At 52.0% G+C, this 20,210-nt stretch overlaps 1 protein-coding gene across 1 annotated transcript; it reads right to left on the bottom strand.

The window, feature by feature from the left end:
- Positions 1-11,895: 11,895 nt before the first annotated feature.
- Positions 11,896-14,894, bottom strand: KCNA3 (potassium voltage-gated channel subfamily A member 3). Its single transcript, XM_057404490.1, has one exon. The coding sequence runs from the start codon at positions 14,654-14,656 to the stop codon at positions 12,893-12,895; it is 1,764 nt and encodes a 587-aa protein (XP_057260473.1). The 5' UTR covers positions 14,657-14,894; the 3' UTR covers positions 11,896-12,892.
- Between the last annotated feature and the right edge of the window lie 5,316 nt (positions 14,895-20,210).

Raw genomic sequence — 20,210 nt, 5'->3', positions numbered from 1 at the left:
TCTGAGCATTAATTCTGGTGCTCAGAAATTCTGGTGAAAGTTAAGGATCATTTTAGTACTGGTACATTCTACCCTGCATCTGCAGGATGAGAGCCCCGGGGAGCACTGGTCCCAAATCAGGGCATGGGACAGATGCCCAGGAGGCGGGTTTTGGCTGTGCCACGTTAAGACACAGTTGGTCACAAAGGAAAAAGCTCTTTAAGCCCATCCTCAGGCTGCGGCAGTGCCGTGGTTACTGCCGGATCCCGAGGGATTTGCTGGCAGAGATGGAGGATCCCATGGAGGAGCTCCCATTCCCTACCCCCTGCCGGCTGCCTCTGGGCAGGGCATGGTCAGATGTGAAGTTAATGAGAGCCACCATCCCAATTAGCTTTGATTTGTGCAGACGCCTTTCACACCAGATTGATTTCACACCACGGGATGCTTCACCTCCATGAATCCCCGGCATCCCTCTGTCAAGCCTTGGCATGCCCAGCAAATCCCTGAGGGATCAGAGATCTGCTCCTTGGGCTCTCCCGGCAGCCCTGGTTCCCAACCCACCTCCCTCTGGACCTCGTGCTGCAAAAACCATTTCAAACCCCAGTGCCAGCAGCACCAGCCCTTTTCCAAGTCATTCATCCACAGCTCCAGTGACCATAGGGTTTCTACCATGCTGGGACTAAATGCAAACAAGCCCAAGGAGCAATGTCGCACTAAGGGCCAGATCCGTATTTGCTCTTCATTCCCCAAGGTGGGCAACCCAGCTTTGACTAAAACGGGTGGGATTTCACTCTTATCTCTCCCTGTCTCAGCCTGTTCTCCCCAGCCTGTACCAATGCAGAGCCTAAGAAACCTTCATCTTTGGGACCCCCAAATCCTGCTCCCAGGAACAAGGTCTTTCTCCATCACTAACGACACATCTGCCACTACAGAAGGAGGAATCCAAGCCAAGAAATGATCCATGTTTAAAAAGCAAACAAAACAAACGTAGCCTCACCAAAGCCAACACATTCCTTTAAGAAGCACATCATTTCCCCACCGTGAAGGGGATTTCTCAATCCTCATTTCGGCTGAAGTTTGCACTGGGGACAGCCAGAAAAAGAGGATGCTGAACTGCAGATAGGTCTGGAGCAATCCCAGCCCTGAACGGTGCCTCAGAAACCCTCTTGGTTCATCTTCAAAGCTCTTCTGCAAGGAGAAACACATGGTACAGACAGCTGGTTGCTTTGCCACGAATATTCCCTTGAGTTTTCCCATTTCAGAGCCTTCCTTCTATGTAGGTTGTTTATTTTTAAGTGCATCCTCACTTGGGTTGTGCCTTGAAGCATCCCACATGTGTCTCCTGTGAATGTTCCCCATCTCCTGCCCGGGATCTTGTTTGAAATGCAGGTAAACAGCTCTGCTCAGTGAAGGATCCAGGTTGCAGTGCTGCCCTCCAGGCAGAGTGGTCCTTGCTCCACTTTCCAGGTCTCCAGTGAAGACCTCAAGTCTTGTCCTTGGACATGGACCCAAAGCAATCAGTGACATGAATTCAAGAGTCTGCTTCACATGCCTCATGGTTTTGTCTCCCGCTACCTCCCCTTGGGCATCCTCTGCTTCAGAGCAAGCTCCAGCTCACTCTCCTTGGTCCAGCCCAAATTACATTCCCCAGACCATTCCTGGTCACTTATTGCAATGCAGACACAGAGGCTCCCGGCCTCACCTGAGTACCACAACAATGCTGTTGTATCACCTTGCTCCTTCAACAGAGTATGTGCCAGGTGGGTTTTAGTCTCAAAGCTGGGATGGAGGCAGCGTGCAGAGGCGGATGATGCTGGGGCAAGGACAGGGAGCCATCAGAAGAAACCATCAATCCCTTTGCCGTTTGCATTTATGCCTTTGCAGATGATTTATCCCTTTGCAAACCATCTATCCCATTGCACTGGGATAATATTTACTCATATGGTCCTAGGAAATGGATCTAGGTCCTAGGAAATGCAGTGAAGTTATAGAAACCCCAGGTTTAACAGCTTCACAGCCCAGTGTGGGCAACCCACAGCTCTTAACCCGCCACAGAGAAGACCTTGGCATGCAAAATGAAACAGCAACAGCAAAGGAGTGATGGGCTTCCTGTTTATTATAGTATTAGCAAGACAATACTATAATATTCCCTTGGGATTGAAGTACCCTGGAACAGCAGAGAAGGGCATATGGGCTCTTATGAAATTCAGAGGCACGACCAGCCAGGATCAGGTTTTTACACCTTTTCCACCCCTGGAGATCGCACTTTTCCTTAGCTTTTCCTGGAAGGATCCTGAAAGGAAGGCACAACTTGTTGACTGTTCAACACCATATTCCTCAGAATCAGTGGAGATGTTCCTTTCCTAATGAGGACTTACAATAAATCACAACCTTTGGTACAGCACATACCTACTCATGAAGAGCATTTACAGGAAAGTCAGGAAAATGGAACAGGAATTATTCACATCCCAGTGATGAAAACAGCCCGTGGCCTTCCACAGGGAACAGTGAGAGCGACTGAACTTCCCCCATTTCCCTCCCACCCCAAGCAAAACACTTGGACTGCTTATTAGCAGCTCTGGTTTATGTTTCCTTTTGGGTTGCTTCATCTTCCAAGAGATATTTTTAAATTCTATAAAAAAAGACTAAAATAATGTCCAAATGGTTTCCACCTCCCTCCTCCTCCTTCCTGGCTTTGTTCAGTCTCATTATATTGCACATGGTTTGAAGATAATCTTCTGGCTGCAAAGATGTTCCCTTCTACATAATGCACTTGTTAGAAAACCCAGATAACGTGGCAGGTATTTCATAGATGAAATATGAAATGGGTTTCACTGGGGAGGACAGATCCTGTGTCGGTCGGATCCACAGCAGCATCAGTCACCGTGTCCATGATATTCGCCATCTCCTTGGAGTCATTTGATTTCTCAACACACTCCTGAAGGTCCTAAGTTTGAAACTTCTTCTGTTATCTGTTGGGCAGAGCAAAGAACCACTTTTATACACAGCCTGGTCTGGGAAACAAGCAGCAACTGATTATTCTTTTCCCAAAGTAAAGTAGAAGAGATGCTGCACATTGGTCCCCTCCAACAACTTCCCATCTTCATTTCCCCACAAATAAAGATCTCATTAGAATTCTTTCACAGACTAAAAACAACACAGTCAAAGGGAGCTAAAGATAGAAAAAAGATTCATTAAATACATTCTGGTTCTTAACTATTATCTCGCATTAATGGCAAGTTCCAAATCCAGAATAATTAGAGCAAAGTGGGTTTTCCTCATCATGTTTTTATCTTAATCAAGCTGGGTTTCTTCCAACCTGATATGATTCACATGATATTAAGCAACTGGTTGATCTTACAGTGAAGGTGCTCCCACGGAGCTCAAACCTGAGACCCCATTTTGATGGAGGGATGGAGAGATGTAGCAAAGGGCAACAAAAAATCCCCCAACCTCTGCTGCTGAGCCCATGCAGGGCATGAATCCACCCGGTACCGCACCAGGTTTGCGTTGAAGCCTAATAACTCTCATGAAGAGAAGGCTCAGGGGGGACCTGATGGCTGCCTACAAGTGCCTGAGAGGAGGATGGAGCCAGGAGGGGCTGGGCTCTGCTCCCAAGGAACAAGGGATGGGACAAGAGGAAACGGCCTCAAGCTGCCCCAGGGCAGGTTTAGATGGAGCTGAGGAACAATTCCTGCCCCAGAGGGTGCTCAGGCATTGGAACAGGCTGCCCAGGGCAGGGCTGCAGGCACCGTCCCTGTAAGTGCTCACACAGCGTGGAGACGAGGCCTCAGTGCCATGCGTTAGGGGTGGCCTTGGCAGTGCTGGGAATGGTTGGACTGGATGAGCTTGAAGGGCTTTTCCAACCTCGTTCATTCTGCATGAATCTATGAAGGGACTCATCCTGACTCCTGCCTTACTCTAGTGAGATGCTCTGCTCTGCCTTTGAGACACTGAAATACTCAGAAACTTCATGCAACTGTTTACAGCCCTTTTGTTTTCTCTGCCTTTAGTTCTCACCATGGCAACTGGAGCATCCCACCTCCTGCATCCGGGGCCATGCGCCTGCCTGTGGATGGGGCTTAGCCAAATTCCCTGGCGGTTTAGGCCTTGTATAAGTCATAGGAGTCACACATCCGAATTCTGGCCCTTTCACAGTTAATTTTCAAGTGGGAATTCGGAAAGCTTCCTATAGTGAAGCTCATCAACTATATTAAAACCAGTGTGCGGTGCACACTAATAAGATGAGCCCTACCACCAAACCAGATTACGTGAGCCAGATGCTTCATTGGCAGCCGGTGATGAGACAAGGGAAGAAAGGATCTGCATTCCCAGTTCAGAGCCCAGCCTAAGACACTGGGACGTGCCTGGTTCCAGCTCATCCCCAAAAATGAGCCTGTTTTCCCCAAAGGAAAAAGTGGGATAGTGTCCATGCACTGAGGAGGATGAGCCCTGTGCTCTGGATGTTGCAGGGATGATGTTGCAGGGATGATGTTGCAGGGATGATGTTGCAGGGATGCTCAAATCAGGCAGAGAAAGGAGGGAGGTGGGATTTCCCACCAGGAGCAAAGAACCCCTTGCAAGGCAGCATGGCACTTGGGGGAAAATAAGCTACCAAAAGGGCTTAATGCTCCTTGCGTGTGTCTCAGACCAGACAGTATTCAAGCACTGGTTTATCTTGAAGTGCCAGAAGGACTGTTCATGGGCTTAAAGCTAACTGGTGTTTATGCTGTATTACACTGGAATTACCCTTCCCTCCCACCTGCCAGCAGGGAAAGGCTACTGCTTTTCTGCAAAGCAATGATCAAGCTATTGGTTCCCTCAAGAAACACTGGAGCATTGCACAAATACAACCCAAATTGCACCTTCAGCTGGCTCAGGAAATAGCATTGGTTTGGCTGGGAAAGGGATGGCCGAGTTTGGGCTCTGCAGATGGAGTGGTAAATAACAATTTCCTCAACCTGGGCAAATAAGCCAGCACTTTGGGGTGTTCTGGTGCCTTTTCAGGCTGTATCCTTGCCCTGGTAGAAAGAAACCCCGAAATCCTCAGCCTAATGATGACGTTATTGCACTGAATTCAGAGAGACCCACAGTGGGAGTGAGAAGTCAGGAGCACTCAGGAGATACTGCTGCTCCTGCTCCTGAAGGGATCCAGATGTCTTCCCATCAAATGGAGGTGATGAAATCCTCTCCATTCCAAGAAAAACAGAGGATATTAAACAGCAGCCACAAAAATGAGATGTTTTTAAACCTATCAAGCCGGATAACTTGTATCCAAGCATTAGGAGTTGGCAAAGCAGCCTGAGAAACCGCAAGCATTGAGCATCTCTTGAGCCTCGGACCTGATTGAAATCCAGAAGACTGCAAAACAGCTCCTGTTGGGCCAGTTTGTTAAGGGATAAACAAAGTGACCTGCAAAAATGATGGCTCTGGCCATCTGTCCCTAATCCCAAACAATGTGCTGGAATGGCCATAATAGAGAATCAAAGAGGAAGATATAATTGATGCCAATCAGTGCAGTGTTAGGGAAAACAGGCCTTATCATATAACTTGATATCTCTTCTTCCCAAGTTTGGCCCTAAAGAGAAGTGCTGTGCAATGCTCTAAGGGAGCTGCATGACAGCTTGGTTAAGGAAAAGGAGCAATAAAGCCAAATTCCTAGGAGATATCCCGTCAGGATATCACGTCAGGTGATACCAAGCCAGGAAAGCAGCTGAACCCAGGTCACGTTCGCTGGTCCCCTTCTCCTTGGGCATGCTTTGCTCTCTCAGAGCATTTTGCAACCAGGATGGGAGAGGCATCACTGAAAGGTTTCCAGCCCCAGGGGAGAAAATCCCAGGCTTGTTTCAGACACTGCAGAAAGGAGATTTCCTCTTTTAATTCAGAGGCTTCTGAAGTGCAGAACATCGCAGACACCTGAAGGGTAAAGCACACACGCTGAGTGCCAGCACCCACCAATGCACACAGCAGAGGTAGAGAACCCCTCTAGCTTGCAGTGCTACACCCAGACTCACAGCAAACTCCTTTCACACCCCTCCTACAAGCTCCACTTTGCAGCAGGCAGGTTCATTTTAAGCCCAAACTTCCTACGTCTCGTTTGTGACCTGCTGCAACAGCTTGAGGTTCAAAGCGTTGCGGAGCTGCAGATCCAAGCAGAGAGCAGCGAGGAGGAAGAAGAGGGATTTCAGTTAGGAACGCACAGAGATTTCAGGAGAAATGGGCCATAAGGATGGAAAAGCAAGTGCAAAGATGTGAAGTGAAGGAATCAGAGGAGAGGAGGATGATTATGGGGTGGGAGCTGTAGGGCAGAGCTGGCATTCCCAAGCTTTCCTCCAGCTAAGGAAAATAACTGCAGTTCCTGGGGTATCAGGGGGAGGATCTGAAGGCTCCGCCAGCTTCCAGAAAGCTGAACTCCATAAAGCCTTGGAGGATTCTTTACTTCTTGCTCTGTGTTTCAAAACTGCCTCCTCCTTCCGCAGTGTGCGAACACTTTGTGAAGCTGCTCAGTGCCATTTACAGGTGGGGAAACTGAGGCTCGGAGGAGCTGAGCTGCCCAAAGCCACCCAGCAGAGCAATAGCAAACACTGCAGGGCTCCCCCCTCCAGGTTTGGGGTGCAGGTACACACATTTTCATGGACTAGCAGCCCAAATCCCTCCAAGCAGCACAGCAACCCCCACCATCCTGCACCCCACTTAGCGCCTTCATTGCAACTGAGTCAAACAGCAAACACATCTCTCTGGGAATGCAAAAACCACTTTGCAAACCATCCTGTCCATGCTCCGCCGCAACCTTTGGCTTTCCATGAGAGCAAGACACCAAGCAGAGACCCTGCTGCTGGCCACCCTTTTCCTTCATACAGAATCCCAGGAATCCCAGCCTGGTTTGGGTTGGAAAGGACCTTAAAGCTCCTCCAGCTCCAACGCCTGCCATGGGCAGGGACCCCTTGGAGCAGCTTGCTCCAAGCCCCTGTGTCCAACCTGGCCTTGAACACTGCCAGGGATGGGGCAGCCACAGCTTCTCTGGGCACCCTGTGCCAGCGCCTCAGCACCCTCACAGGGAAGAAATTGTGCCTAATATCTAACATAAATCTCCCCCTATTTAAGTTTGAACCCATCACCCCTTGTCCTATCGCTGCAGTCCCTGATGAAGAGTCCCTCCCCAGCATCCTTGCAGTCCCCTTCAGACACTGGAAGCTGCTCTGAGGTCTCCATGCAGCTTCTCTCCTCCAGGCTGAACAGCCCCAGTTCCTCAGCCTGGGCTGAGCCGTCAGTGCTTCCGCCACGATGGAACCATGACATAACCCCAAAGGATTTTCCGTATCTATCCATGAGGCTGCTTCACAGGAAGCAAAGCAAAGCAGCTGGTGCTGGTCAGCATCAAAAGCAAACTGATTGCACTCCGCATCCTTGCCAGCGAGAGCAGAGATAGCCACTCGCTAGTCTAGTCGTGCGAGCCACGCGCTCAAAGCCAGTCTTCCCACCCAGCATGTGTTAAACATGCTAAAAATGAAGAGCAACAACTGTAGAAAAGCAACAGACACGACAGAGCTTAAACATGCTCAGAAAAGCATCTGAATTACAAGGCTTAACGAAATGAATCATTCTTAAACAAACCCAGCAGCGCCGGCTGCCGTTGGCGGCGCTGAGCCGGGGTCTCGAGATCAGTGTGCAGCAGGGTCAGGCAAAGACTGTTCCCGTTATGAGCAGGGGAATACTGGCCATTGGGAAGTGTTTCAGCTGCTCCCAACCCGAGTGACAAGCTGAACGAGATAGGAGACATGTTTTAATCTACTTGAGCACGTCTTGAGTCATAAGAAGGAGAAAGCTGACGGTGCCCTGCGGGGAGGTTCATGCGTGAAGGTTTCCCTGCCCGGCTGCAGAGCATCCTCAGCAGCAAAATCAGGCTCTGAGCGGTGATGAGACACAGACAGACCCTGAAACTTGTGCACCTCATGAGGCAGTGCCTTAAAATGGAAGGAAAAGCTCACAGGGGATTTTCTCAGAGCGTTTGTGCCTGAGTTTTGCCAGCAATCGGGATAAAACAGCTCCAGGTACCAGGGCAGAGTGGGACTGCACACACATCCCTCTTCCACATGGAGCAAGGTTCTCATGAGCAAAAATGGGATTTGCTGGGTGACAAAGAGCAGGATCGCTGATGCTGTCCCAGTGCAAAGCAGCGAATCCAGGCCCATCAGGTGGGATGAATGTTGCTTTGACAGAGATATCATTACTCATTTTCCTGTTTGGGGTAAAAGACCCCAGCTATGCACCCCCAGAGTCGAGCCAAGCATCCTGTTCAGACTACAGCTGAGGACCCACAGCAGGGAAGGGTGCAGAAGGGCAGTACCATCAGTAACAGAGACAATTCATAGGATATTTCCCTGCCCACAGCGCTCTATGATGTCCAGAAAGTCCCCATTTCCCTGCACCCATTGCCCATACAATGGCCTTTGCACGAGGCTGCCGGTGCACTGAGCTCTGCCTCCCAGAACATGCAGCAATTGAGACCGAAGGGCACAACGAGTGCCATTGGAATCCTGTTTGCTTGCGCTCCCAGCTCTGCTGCACACCCAGAGATCACTTGTTAAAGCATGGGCTGTGCTGGGAGCCTCCGTGTGCTCGCACCAGGATATGCAGATTTTAAAGGCTTGGCAGAAAGAGGGCTCCAAACTACACAATTAAACAGGTTCCGTGTAGAACACTCTCTGTACACACCAACCACTGCAAGAGACCCTTTCCCTGCCCTACAGCTCTGGCAGGAGACACCCTTCCATTGCAGGTGAGCTCTGCATGGCTCCTTCCCTTCTGCTGGGGAAGCTCCTTGTCTGCCCTTTGCCTCCGTTGAACTGTCCCTCAAGTGGGGATTAACAACAGAAACGACTTCTTCTGTCAAGTGATGGAGCAGGAACAACTGCCTGGGAAGAAATTTAACCCTCCTGGAGGAAAGAGATATCTCCAGCCCTTGTTAGCATCCACACATAGGGTGGGATGGATCCTGCCCTGCTCCACCACAAGCACCTGAAGGGCTTCTGTTGAGCTGCAGAACAACAGAAATCAGGCCTAAAACACACACAAAAAGGGAAAATAACAAGAGAAAAAGGGGACAGTGCCAAAGAACCCAGTGGAGGGGCCAGGGTTAGGGTTCCTTTGTGTTCCCTGCACCCCCTGGTACCAAGGATGTGTTTTGAGGTGGCATCCAGGGCTGAAATGGGAGAACAGGTCCTAAAACCCAAGCAGAGGGAAAGGGACATTCACCTGGGAAAGGAGGTAGGAGCCTGTACAAGGCTCTCTATCACCCAGTGCCTATATATAAACTGAATATACAAAGCATCCAGGGGCTTCATCGCTGAGGTGGGATCTCCCTGCTCCCATCCCTTGGTGCCATCAGTGTCATCTTCTCTCTTATACAACAGGTAGGAAGGACATGGGAGGAGGAGGAGGGCATTTCGGAGAGCATCCCTGCCACGCTGCACATGCAAACAACAAGCTGAGGACCCCACACACAGTCCACACGCTTCAGGGACCCTGCCTTCCCCCACTCGCTGCCTGTGCAATCTGAAATGTCAGCCAGCAGCTTTCAGTAATGCACTTTCCTCCATCTAATGTAATAAGCTGAGGCTAGGCAAGCCCTTCTCCTTGCAGACAGCAGGCAGGCAGCTCCACTAATATTAATCTCCTAATGCTGCCCCTCTAAGCACATTAGAAACAGTCGAGTCCAGCATGCTGCAAAGGCTGAGGCTCATCTTTAACTCCCCAGTGATGGTTAAAACAGTCCTAGCTCCTAATAGGAGGCACATTGCAAGAGAGCAAAGGAAGTTAAATAAGCAGCTGGCTGCAAAGAGAGCAATCTTTCCGTGATCTCTCCAATTCCTGGCACAGCACATGCAGGAGGCAGTTCAAGAGAGGCTGTCAGACTGAATGGTACCTAATGGAGCAGCACAAAGGGAAGAAGCAGACAGAAATGGGGCAGACCATGGGAAGCATATCCCTGGGTTTCCTCTGCCAGGTTTTGGGGTGTATCTTGAAGACAGAGCAGCAGTGATTCAATGGTGGTTAGTGACAGCATTTGGCACTGGGGCAAAACTGCCTTTTCATGGAATCACAGAATCCCAGACTGGTTTGGGTTGGAAAAGACCTTAAGATCATCCAGTTCCAACCCCCTGCCATGAGCAGGGACACGTCACCCTGAGCCATTTTGCTCCAGCAGATGAAGTGGTTTCTTTGCCACCTCTCCCAAACAGCATCTTTTGTTGTCAATCAGATCCATCGGGAATTATTCTGTCTTCACAAAGTAAGGCAGGGATTTGCCAGGAAAGCAAAGAGCAACCTGCAAAGTTTCTGCTTATTTTAGATGGCAGAGAAACCAAAATCTGCTGTGCCACTTCCCGGAGAACGTGTGGTTTCCTGCCACAGGGAACAGGCAGACACAATCCCAGGTGGGGCTGTTTCCACTGCTTTTAAACTCAAATCCTCCTTTTAGGAGTAGGACTGGGGGAGAGCTTTAACAACAGTACAAAGTGAGAGCTTGGAGGCAGGAATGACTGTCTGGCAGTGTAGGGAAAAGGCACTCTGGGGTGTTCCCAGTTGTCCCAGAAGGGATCCCAGGTTTATTACCTCCTGAAATGCTCCAGAGCATCTCCCTCATAAGGACCATTTGTTAGATCATTGAAAACTACAGTAACTCAAATAAAGCTGTCACATTTAGTCAAGAGGCTGCTCTGATGTTTTCCCTGGTTATAAGGGGTTTATTGACTGGGGTTAAGGCAGAGTGCTATAAACTGTTCTGATCCTTTAAGTGTGGCTAAAATCCCAGCTAAACTCTGATTCCGGCATGGACAGCATCCCTCAGGACAAATTCCCCTTTCCACACACATGAGAAAGGTTTGACTCATCTCCCTTTTCATAGAAGGTATTTACCAGCCCTGTGCAGGACACTGCCTTGAGGGAAACTGCTTTTATTCAACCCAAACCCCAGCAGAACAGAGCAGAGCCGAAGCCAAGGCACTGCCTTCAGCCTGCTTCGACGGCAGGGGTCAGATTGAAGCATTAAACGGCTGCAAAGTACCTTTTTAGCACCAGAACTGAAGAAATCCAGCTGCACAAAAAAAGTAAGCAGCAGGGTTTTCCTCCTGTGTGTAGCACTAAAAAAGCCAATATAATCAGAGGAGCTAGGGGATGTTATCCCACTTCAACACAGAAATATCCCAGAGCAGGAGGGGGAGTGGAAAAATAAAGCTAAGCAGTGGAAAGCACGAGGTTTGTCCCCAAAGCCAACATTACCTCATGGTGCTGTTAAACACTACCCCGTGCAAAGCTCACCTGATCCCATCAGATGTCCCGTGGCCCCTGGTGCACACGTAAGGATGAAGCCGGTGTGTTTATCCCGGCGGGGGGTTGGTTACTTTTCCATCCTGCTCTTTACACATCTGGTTTCCAAAAGCTGATGGAGTTCCTCAGCCGAGCTTTCCCGACTGCTGCTCGAAGCCGTTTCACATGGGATTTAGGGAATACACCAGGGCTCATGGGGTGCAGGGCGAGCTCTAGGCTGTTCTCGGTGCTTGCAGATGAGGCTCTATCCCCAAATCTCAGTGCCAAGGTGTGAGCTCCTCTGCAGGGAGCGCTGGGTCTGGGGTGTGCTTATTGCCTGTGGGAGCTTTATTCAGCAGAGGGAAGGCACACCGTGGCCATGGCCTGGGAATGGAGTGCTGGGATGGGGTCACGTCGCGTGGCCGAGCTGCGGGGTCCTGAGGGATGACGGGGCTGGAACCATCTGGAAAGGTTTTTTTGCGGGAAGAGCGAGGCCCAAGGGGGGATGGGAGAAGGGATGCCATGACAACCTTTGGGGGTTTCCCAGGAAACCAGGGTCGCCATGGCAACTGCATCACTCCTGTCCGAATCAGTGACTTCCGCTGGAAGGCGTGTTTGCCACTTTAATCTCCTTGCGATAAGCGGCTGCATCTCTCCCAAACCCAAAACACAAGGAGGAAATATCCCTTTGTCTCCAGCTGGGTTGTTGGAGGCTGCAGAGGAGCCCATCATGGATCCTGCATCCCCTGGTCCATGTCAGCATCGCTCCCTGTGCACCGTCAGCTCCTGTAACCATCCCCTTTCACCTCCCTCCTCCCTGTACCCAGACCCGCTGCACAGCCACAGATCTGATGCTGGATGAAATGATACCAAAGGGTTACAGAGGAAGGGAATTAAGAACAGAAAATGAGGGTTTGGGGGCTGGTTTTCTCTATTTCAATCAGCAGTGACTGCCCTTGGTCTCCGATCAGATTAGGATTCCCTGAACAATCTAAAGAACGAGAAAGGGAATCTGTGATGTGCCCGTAGCAGCACATCACGTTTTGATGTGAAGCATCATTTAGCAATGTGGTAACAGAGGCTCTGCAAAATTAAATGGTCATTTCCTCCCACCCCCCCTTCCAGCACGCTCTGCAACATGATTTCCTTGTCTCCCCACCCAGTCCTGGGCTGTTAATCCAACAAGTGAGTTTATGTGATGGAAGGGAAATCAGCTACACGCTGCCTTAGGAAAAGAGGGGGAGAAATCCAGGAGCAAAGCGAGAGGTCCCCAAAGCCGAGAAAACAAAAGCAGCCCTGCAACACGTTGCAGAACAACCACTTGTTTGGGCAGCGAGTGGGTTTTGTCTTCATCTTCCTCCTCTTTTACCTTTGCGCCGTCCTCTGGAGAATCTGAGATCTTTATTTGGCTCTTTAGAAAGGAAGGAGCAAAAAAACAAACGTCTAAACCCGAGGGCACACAGAGACCGACGATGGTGCATGTTCCACACGACACCGAGGACACAGTCACTTTGCATCGTTATTGTTGGTTTGATTTTCTACCTCACCCTCAGATTTTGTTGCTGTTTGGTTGGGTTCGGGTTAGGGGAGGGGGGGGTGCTGATTTTTAAACATCCGTAAAGATCTTTTTGATGTTCACACAGTTGGGATTGTTCGTGGTTGTGCAGTTGCCTGTTTTAAAGGCAGCCTGTTTGAATGCACTGTGGTTGATCCCCCCTTCCTCGATCACCATGTACTCGGACTTGCTGAGGGTGGAATTGCTGCGAGCCTTCCTCATCTCCTCGCTGGAGGAGAGGTGCTGGCAGCTCCCGACGTGCATGTACTGGGCTTGCTCCTCACCTTCTGTCTCCCGGTGGTAGAAGTAGTTGAAATTGGAGACTATGACAGGCACGGGAAGGGCGATGGTCAGGACCCCAGCGATGGCACAGAGAGACCCCACGATCTTGCCCCCAATGGTGATGGGGTGCATGTCCCCGTAGCCCACTGTGGTCATGGTCACCACTGCCCACCAGAAGGCATCAGGGATGCTACTGAAACCTGAACTGGGGTCATCAGCTTCTGCGAAGTAAACGGCGCTGGAGAAGAGGATGACGCCGATGAAGAGGAAGAAGATGAGCAAGCCCAGCTCCCGCATGCTGGCCTTGAGGGTCTGCCCCAGGATCTGCAGCCCCTTGGAGTGCCGGGACAGCTTGAAGATACGGAAGACCCTGACCAGCCGGATGACTCTGAGGATGGCCAAGGACATGGCCTGCTGGCCGTTGCCTTGCCTCTCAGCCAGCTCGGTGCCCAGCGTGATGAAGTAGGGAATGATGGCCACAATGTCAATGATGTTCATGATGTTCTTGGAGAAGGTGGCCTTGCTAGGGCAGGCAAAGAAACGGACCAGCAGCTCAAAGGAGAACCAGATGATGCACAAAGTCTCCACCACAAAGAAAGGGTCGGTGAAGGATGACACCATGGAAGTAGCCGGGGATGAGGAGTTGGTGAAGACATCAGGTTGGAGAGGACCACCACCCATCCCAAATGTCCCCCCAGTTCCCTCATAGTCGTGGTCATCCCTGAACTCTGGCAGGGTCTCCAGACAGAAGATGACAATAGAGATAAGGATGACCAGGACAGAGACGATTGCAATGCCTCGGGCTGGCCCAGAGCTCTCGGGATACTCAAAGAGGAGCCACACTTGGCGCTGAAACTCCTTATCGGGAAGCGGCCGCTGCTCCTCTCGAATGAACCCCTCATCCTCCCGGAACTTCTCCATGGCCTCCTCCCCCAGCTGGTAGAAGCGGATCTCCTCGGAGAAGATGTCGATGGGGACGTTGACGGGTCTCCGGATGCGCCCACCCGACTGGTAGTAGTAGAGGATGGCATCGAAACTGGGCCGGTTTCGGTCGAAGAAGTACTCGTTGCGCAGGGGGTCGAAGTAGCGCATCCTCTTCCGAGGGTCCCCCAGCAGCGTCTCGGGGAACTGCGCCAGGGTCTTCAGCTGGGTCTCAAACCTCAGCCCCGAGATGTTGATCACCACCCGCTCGCAGCACTCGTGCTCCCCCCCGCCCGCGGGCTGACCCGTGGGGACGGCGGCCGGAGCCTGGGGGTGCTCGTAGCGGTCCCCCCCGAGCGCAGGGTGAGGATGCTGCTGCGGCTCCTCCAGCAAAGGGTCGCCGCCGCCGCCGCCTCCTCCCACCACGGTCATGCTGCCTTCCTCCCCTTCGTCACCTTCTCCCTCCTCTTGCTCGGGGGCCGGCTGCGGGGCGGCGGGGGGCAGCGGCTCGGTGTAGCCCAGGTTGTGGTGGCTGCTGGTCGAGCCGCCCCGCGGATGGCGGCTGCAGGAGGAGGCAGCCGGAGAGTGGAGCAAGCTCCGGCGCTCGTCCATAAAGGTGTGGGGCGGAAGGGGAAGAGGGGCGGAGGAGCGGAGAGGCGGCAGCGAAGCCTCTTCTTCCTCTTCTTCCTCCTCTTCCTCCTCCTGCGGGCGGAGAGCGAGAAGCCGCCGCTCAAGTGCTCCGGCGGCGGCCGCGGCTCTGAGGAGCGGAGGCTCCGCTCAAATAGTCCGCCCCCAGCCCTGGCGCCGCCCCGATCAGTCACGGCTACAGAGACACCCACAGCCCCCAGACCTGCCCCACAGCACCCAGACCTGCCCCACAGCACCCGGCGCTGCCCCACAGCACCCTTCCCACTGCCAAGCTCCCGGAGCATCCTTTGGTGCTCAGCGCGTTGCGAGCAGGCAGAGGTTTCATCCCTGGCAGAAGCACTGCCTGGAAAGAGCGCTCCTGCCCTTCCCATGGGAAGGGGAAATGTGATTTTTCTTCTTCATTTCGGTGTCTGCTGTTGGTTTCCACTCCCTGTTTCCAGCCGTGGTGGGGCTGTGGGTGAGGGAAAGCAGCAGCCACAGCCACAGCCATCAACAGTTGCTCTGAATCAGTGTTTTGACTGGTGCTGGGGTATTTGTTTGCTGTACAGAAGACAGAGCGTGTGCCTGTGTCTGCATGCACGTGTGTGTGTAAACATGCATGTGCATGTGTGTGTTTGCACACGCATGTGTGTGTGCAACCCCCTGGGAAAAGAGAAGTGAAGCTGAGCCAGCCTTCAGCCTGATCCCAAACCTGCATTTCAGGTTTCCTGAAGGAAGCCAAAAGGCTCTGAGTTTTGCTGTTTCCTCCCTTCAGTTGATCTGATGGAAACAGTTCAATTCTGGTCAAAAGGGTTGGGGTTTTTTGGCTCTGCAGGAGCCAGTGCTGGAAAATACTGCATCCCCTGGAAATGTGCTCCAGGGACAACTTCTGATCCCTCCACCCCCAGTGGTTCCCTGTTTTCCCACACCCCAACAGCAGAAGTGCTTTAATGCCCATCCACATGCCAAGTGGGATTTGAGCAGCTCAGTTTGCTCCTGGCTTTGGGAAAGAGCTTGACCATGAGAGTTAGAAAGAGGCCGTGCTGCCATTGCTATTTGATAGGAAGGCTCTGCAGAGGAATCTGTACAGCCTGGATCCATGGGCTGTGGCAAATGGGATGAGGTTCAAGAAGGCAAAGGGCTGGGTCCTGCACTTGGACCACAACAACCCCCTGTAACGCTCCAGGCTTGGGAAGAGCAGCTGCAAACGGAGCTGGGGGTGCTGAGTGATGGAGCTGAACACGAGCAGCTTGTGCCCAGGCAGCCAGGAAGCCCCCAGCATCCTGGCCTGTACCAGCACCAGTGCGGCAGCAGGGCCAGGGCAGGGATTGTGCCCCTGCACTGGGCACTGGTGAGGCCGCACCTCGAATCCTGTGTTCAGCTCTGGGCCCCTCACTGCAGGAGAGACATTGAGGTGCTGGAGAGGGGCCAGAGAAGGGCAGCGGAGCTGGTGCAGGGCCTGGAGCACAAGTGTGATGGGGAAGGGCTGAGGGACCTGGGGGGTTCAGGCTGGAGAAGAGAAGGCTCAGGGGGGACATTTAAGTTTTCGGACCTAAAAGGGGAGCCAGGATGGGCTCTTAGGCAGAAACTCTTCCCTGTGAGGGTCCTGAGGCACTGGCACAGGGTGCCCAGAGAAGCTGTGGCTGCCCCATCCCTGGCAGTGTTCAAGGCCAGGTTGGACACAGGGGCTTGGAGCAAGCTGCTCTATGGAAGGGGTCCCTGCCCGTGGTAGGGTTGGATCTGGAGGAGCTTTAGGGTCCTTTCCAACCCAAACCAGTCTGGGATTCTGGGGTTCTATGATTAACCCTTGAGCTGCTCCTGATGCTTGCAGGTTGAGAAAAATGCCTGGAAACAACAGTTCACATGCAAGTGTGAGGCCCTATCTCCCGCAGGTTTCATAACCATGAAATAGCCATCATCTCACTACATCCACGTGTGTAGAAGTGGAAAACTTGTCTGGTTCATCTCTTTGCCAGGTTTCCTGCCAATAAATCACTGTCATCTGGTCTAAGGCAAACAAACACGGCTGCTTTCAACCATGAATATTTAGTGATGACAAAAGGCTGGAGGCAACTTCCATAACAGCAACAGTTTGGATCTCAGTAGGGGCAAACTCTTCAGAAACGGCCACAAACCCCTCTCATGCTGCTAGGAAAAGCCCTTCCCTTAAAACCAGGAGGAGGATTAAGTCCTTACCCCCATCAGCTGCAGCACAGCACAATAACCATTGAGCTCTGGGCAGCTTTGGTTTGGCATCTCACTGCCTCAAAGGATTTCTCCAGGGGCTACAGCCCGTTGGCCCCAGGCACTGGCCCTGTTTGCTCCTCTGCTGCTTCCCATGATCCCATCAAAGCCAGTGAACCTGCTCCAGGCCAGCGGCATCACCTCCTCCCTGGTGAAGTCCCCTCAGCTGCTTCCTTCTCCTGAGGTCCTGTCATGAGCCAAGGTTTGGTTCAGTGTCAGGGGTACAGCAATAGCATCACCTCCTGCGTGGCATCAGCCACCACCAGCTTAATTGCGTCTAATGCAACAGGTCCCAGTCCTCCCACTGCCTGGTTCCCTCTGCTTTTCCATCCAGGTCTCCTGCTGCATCTGGTCTCAACAAATGTGATTTCATTCCTAACAGCCATTTAAGAAACCCCCTTGTGCAATGCTCTAGGCGATGACCTGTAACATCAGAAGCAGTTTGCACAAAGCAGCAGAGCAAACATCACTCTTTTCCCTCTTTAATGGCCTTCTCAGGGTGGATTTCCAAGCAGAAGGGTCACACAGCTTCCCGCTTCCCACAGCCAGACCTGGACTATGAGGGATCCCCCCAGAATCCCTCCGAGGGGAGCAGGGCAGCACAAAACAGAATCGTAGAGTCATGGAATGGTTTGGGTTGGAAGGGACCTTAAAGCTCCTCCAGCTCCAACCCCTGCCACGGGCAGGGACCCCTTCCACAGAGCAGCTTGCTCCAAGCCCCTGTGTCCAACCTGGCCTTGAACACTGCCAGGGATGGGGCAGCCACAGCTTCTCTGGGCACCCTGGGCCAGCGCCTCAGCACCCTCACAGGGAAGAGCTTCTGCCTTAGATCCAACCTGAACTTCCCCTGTTTAAGTTTGAAAGCGCAAACAGCTCAGGACCTTCAACCCAACCCCCAGCTATTCCCTGGCACGGGGCTGCTTTAGCTCCCTGCTTCCTCCTTGACATCTCGCCTCCCTCCTGCTGAACCCCATCGCTTCTCAAGCAGCCTTTTGGGGTTGTCCATCTCCCACCAAACCTCTCCTTGCCCCCCTTTAGCACCAGGCAGCTGAGCAGAGGGGTTCAGCACCTGGTGCTGCAGCAGCATCTTCCCTGCTCTTCCCTCCTCCTGCTTGAATGGGAACCTGCCTCCAATGAGAAATCTGGGACAAATCTGTTCCTCCTCATTTCGGAGGATCAGAAACCTCTCAGCTCAGAGGTTGTGACAGTAATACCTTAATGCACTGTAAATGCAGTGTCTCTCCTCCCATGGCAGGGAGCACACAAAGCCCCAACTGCTCCATAGAGGCAGCACAGCATTAACCCACTGACAGGGTTTCTCATGAAACATGAGCTCTACCTCTGCTGCTCATACCATAGACAAACGTTACAGATCCAGGCTCCAGGCTGTCACTCGGGTCACTGATCACTGCCCAGAGCCTTTGCAGACAGGAATGTTGGTGTCAGAGAGTTCAGCATCAACCCAACTTTGCAAGATTAACTTGGAGCCTATACAGCTAAAATGTACCTTACGCAACTAAAACACATGGATGGATGCTCTAACCCTGCTCTGGTTTGGTTGCTTCAGCCACCTTCAGCCCTCCCTGAGCTTTCAACTGGTTCTTCCCCTGCAGATTATCCCTGATTTAATTAGGAATATTTGCTTAGCAACTGGGGAATAAGTCAAGCAACGCAACTTCAGGCTCAGCCTGGGCAGTCCTGCCGTCCTCACCTTCTCCTTCATGGAGACAGGAGATGGGAGCATCCCGCAGTCCCTGGGTCTCACATCCTTCCAGGAGAGCAGTGATGTTATCCCAGTGTACACCGGGATGGGGTCAGTGACCCCATTCCCAGAAATCTGGCGTTCCATCTCTTCTACGAGGCACAAAAGCTCTGGGATAACAGCTGGGATAACACAAATTCTCCACCGGTGCCACCCATGGAGGCAGAAGGAGGGACGGGACCTGCATCTTCATTGCTCAGCATGAATTTAGTGCTCCAGCTCTAGAGCACGCAGCATCCCTGTGCCTGTGTTAGTCAGACTCCATGTGTAACTCAGCCGTGGAGTGAATCCTTCAATCTCTCCGTGCCTCAGTTTCTCTCTACATTAAGGGAATATTTCTCGCCTCCCACCTCGAGTCTATTTAAATCCTGCACCAGAAGCCTTGCGCTGTGCTCACGGCTGCAGAAAATGAGAAAAACACTGAAATTTGGAAGAGGGAGGAAAATTGAACGCTGTCTAAACACTGACGCTTGCTCAGCCCTCAGCACAGGTACAGAGCATCGCTGAGAGCCCCGTAGGGATAACTGATGCCTCTCTTTAGCAGGGTACCCAGCACCAAGCACGACAGGAACCCAAACACCCTGGGATCCTCTCTGCCTGCGGCAGTCCGGTTCCTAAAAGCAGCACGTCTTCCGAGAGCAGTCATTGTGGTTGATAGATGGGGAAGTGAGAATTGAACTGCTCACCCAAAACTACAGGAGCTATTTCTCGTTTCTTGCTGTGGATTTAGCAACGGTCCTGCTTGGCCACTAAGGAACAAGGTTTGGTGGCTAAAAAGGATCAGCCAAGTTACTGTGTATTGCTGTTATTTCACCCAGTGACTGTTGGCTTTAACAGAGCTAAACCCCATGCAGCCCTTTGGGGATGGAGGAGTTACAACTCAGGCTATAGTGAGACCTGTTTTAATATAGTGAGACCTGTTTTAATATCCTAAAACTGTGATTAACTGGGTGGGATTATGGTGGCCAAAGGATGTTAATGCAGATGCCAGTGGAATGGGGATCACGTTCCAATGGCTTCACAATGCCAGTGAAACGATACCCAGCGAGTCCTTCCGCAGCTCCTCTTGCACGGCATTAGTTGGTCATTAAGTGATAAGGTTACATTGACAAAGCAATTTAACCACAAATCCGGGGAGACAACAGGGCAGTGTTACCGTGTTTTCATTAGGGAGGTGAAAGTGTCCACAGGAGTGGAAGATGTCCTGCATTGCAGTGATGGGGAGGAGGAAAGCAGGGGAGCGTTTGGGTGCTGAGTCATAAGGACACAAACCCCCACTTTCTAGCAGTAAAATGCATTGTGCAGGTGAGAGTTGACTGCTCCCCCCCTCCCAGTAATTTATTCCATGGATGTCACTTCTCATCGGGGTTGGTGACAAGCACCCAGGAGGATGGACAAGGGCCTGTAGGGACAGGCCAAGGGGAATGGCTTGAACCTGCCAGAGGGGAGACTGAGCTGAGCTCTTAGGCAGAAGCTCTTCCCTGTGAGGGTGCTGAGGCGCTGGCACAGGGTGCCCAGAGAAGCTGTGGCTGC

The sequence above is a fragment of the Pezoporus wallicus genome, unplaced genomic scaffold, assembly GCF_028554395.1.
Source record: "Pezoporus wallicus isolate ANWC-B61680 ecotype Strahan unplaced genomic scaffold, APGP_CSIRO_Pwel_v1 contig_5863, whole genome shotgun sequence".
Lineage (NCBI taxonomy): Eukaryota > Metazoa > Chordata > Aves > Psittaciformes > Psittacidae > Pezoporus > Pezoporus wallicus.
Note: the sequence above shows the minus strand (reverse complement) of the source record. Positions and strands in the feature narration are given on the sequence as shown.

Bases quoted from the DNA above. Each gene is read 5' to 3' on its own strand.
- KCNA3 (XM_057404490.1), bottom strand. From the start codon at position 14,656: ATGGACGAGCGCCGGAGCTTGCTCCACTCTCCGGCTGCCTCCTCCTGC.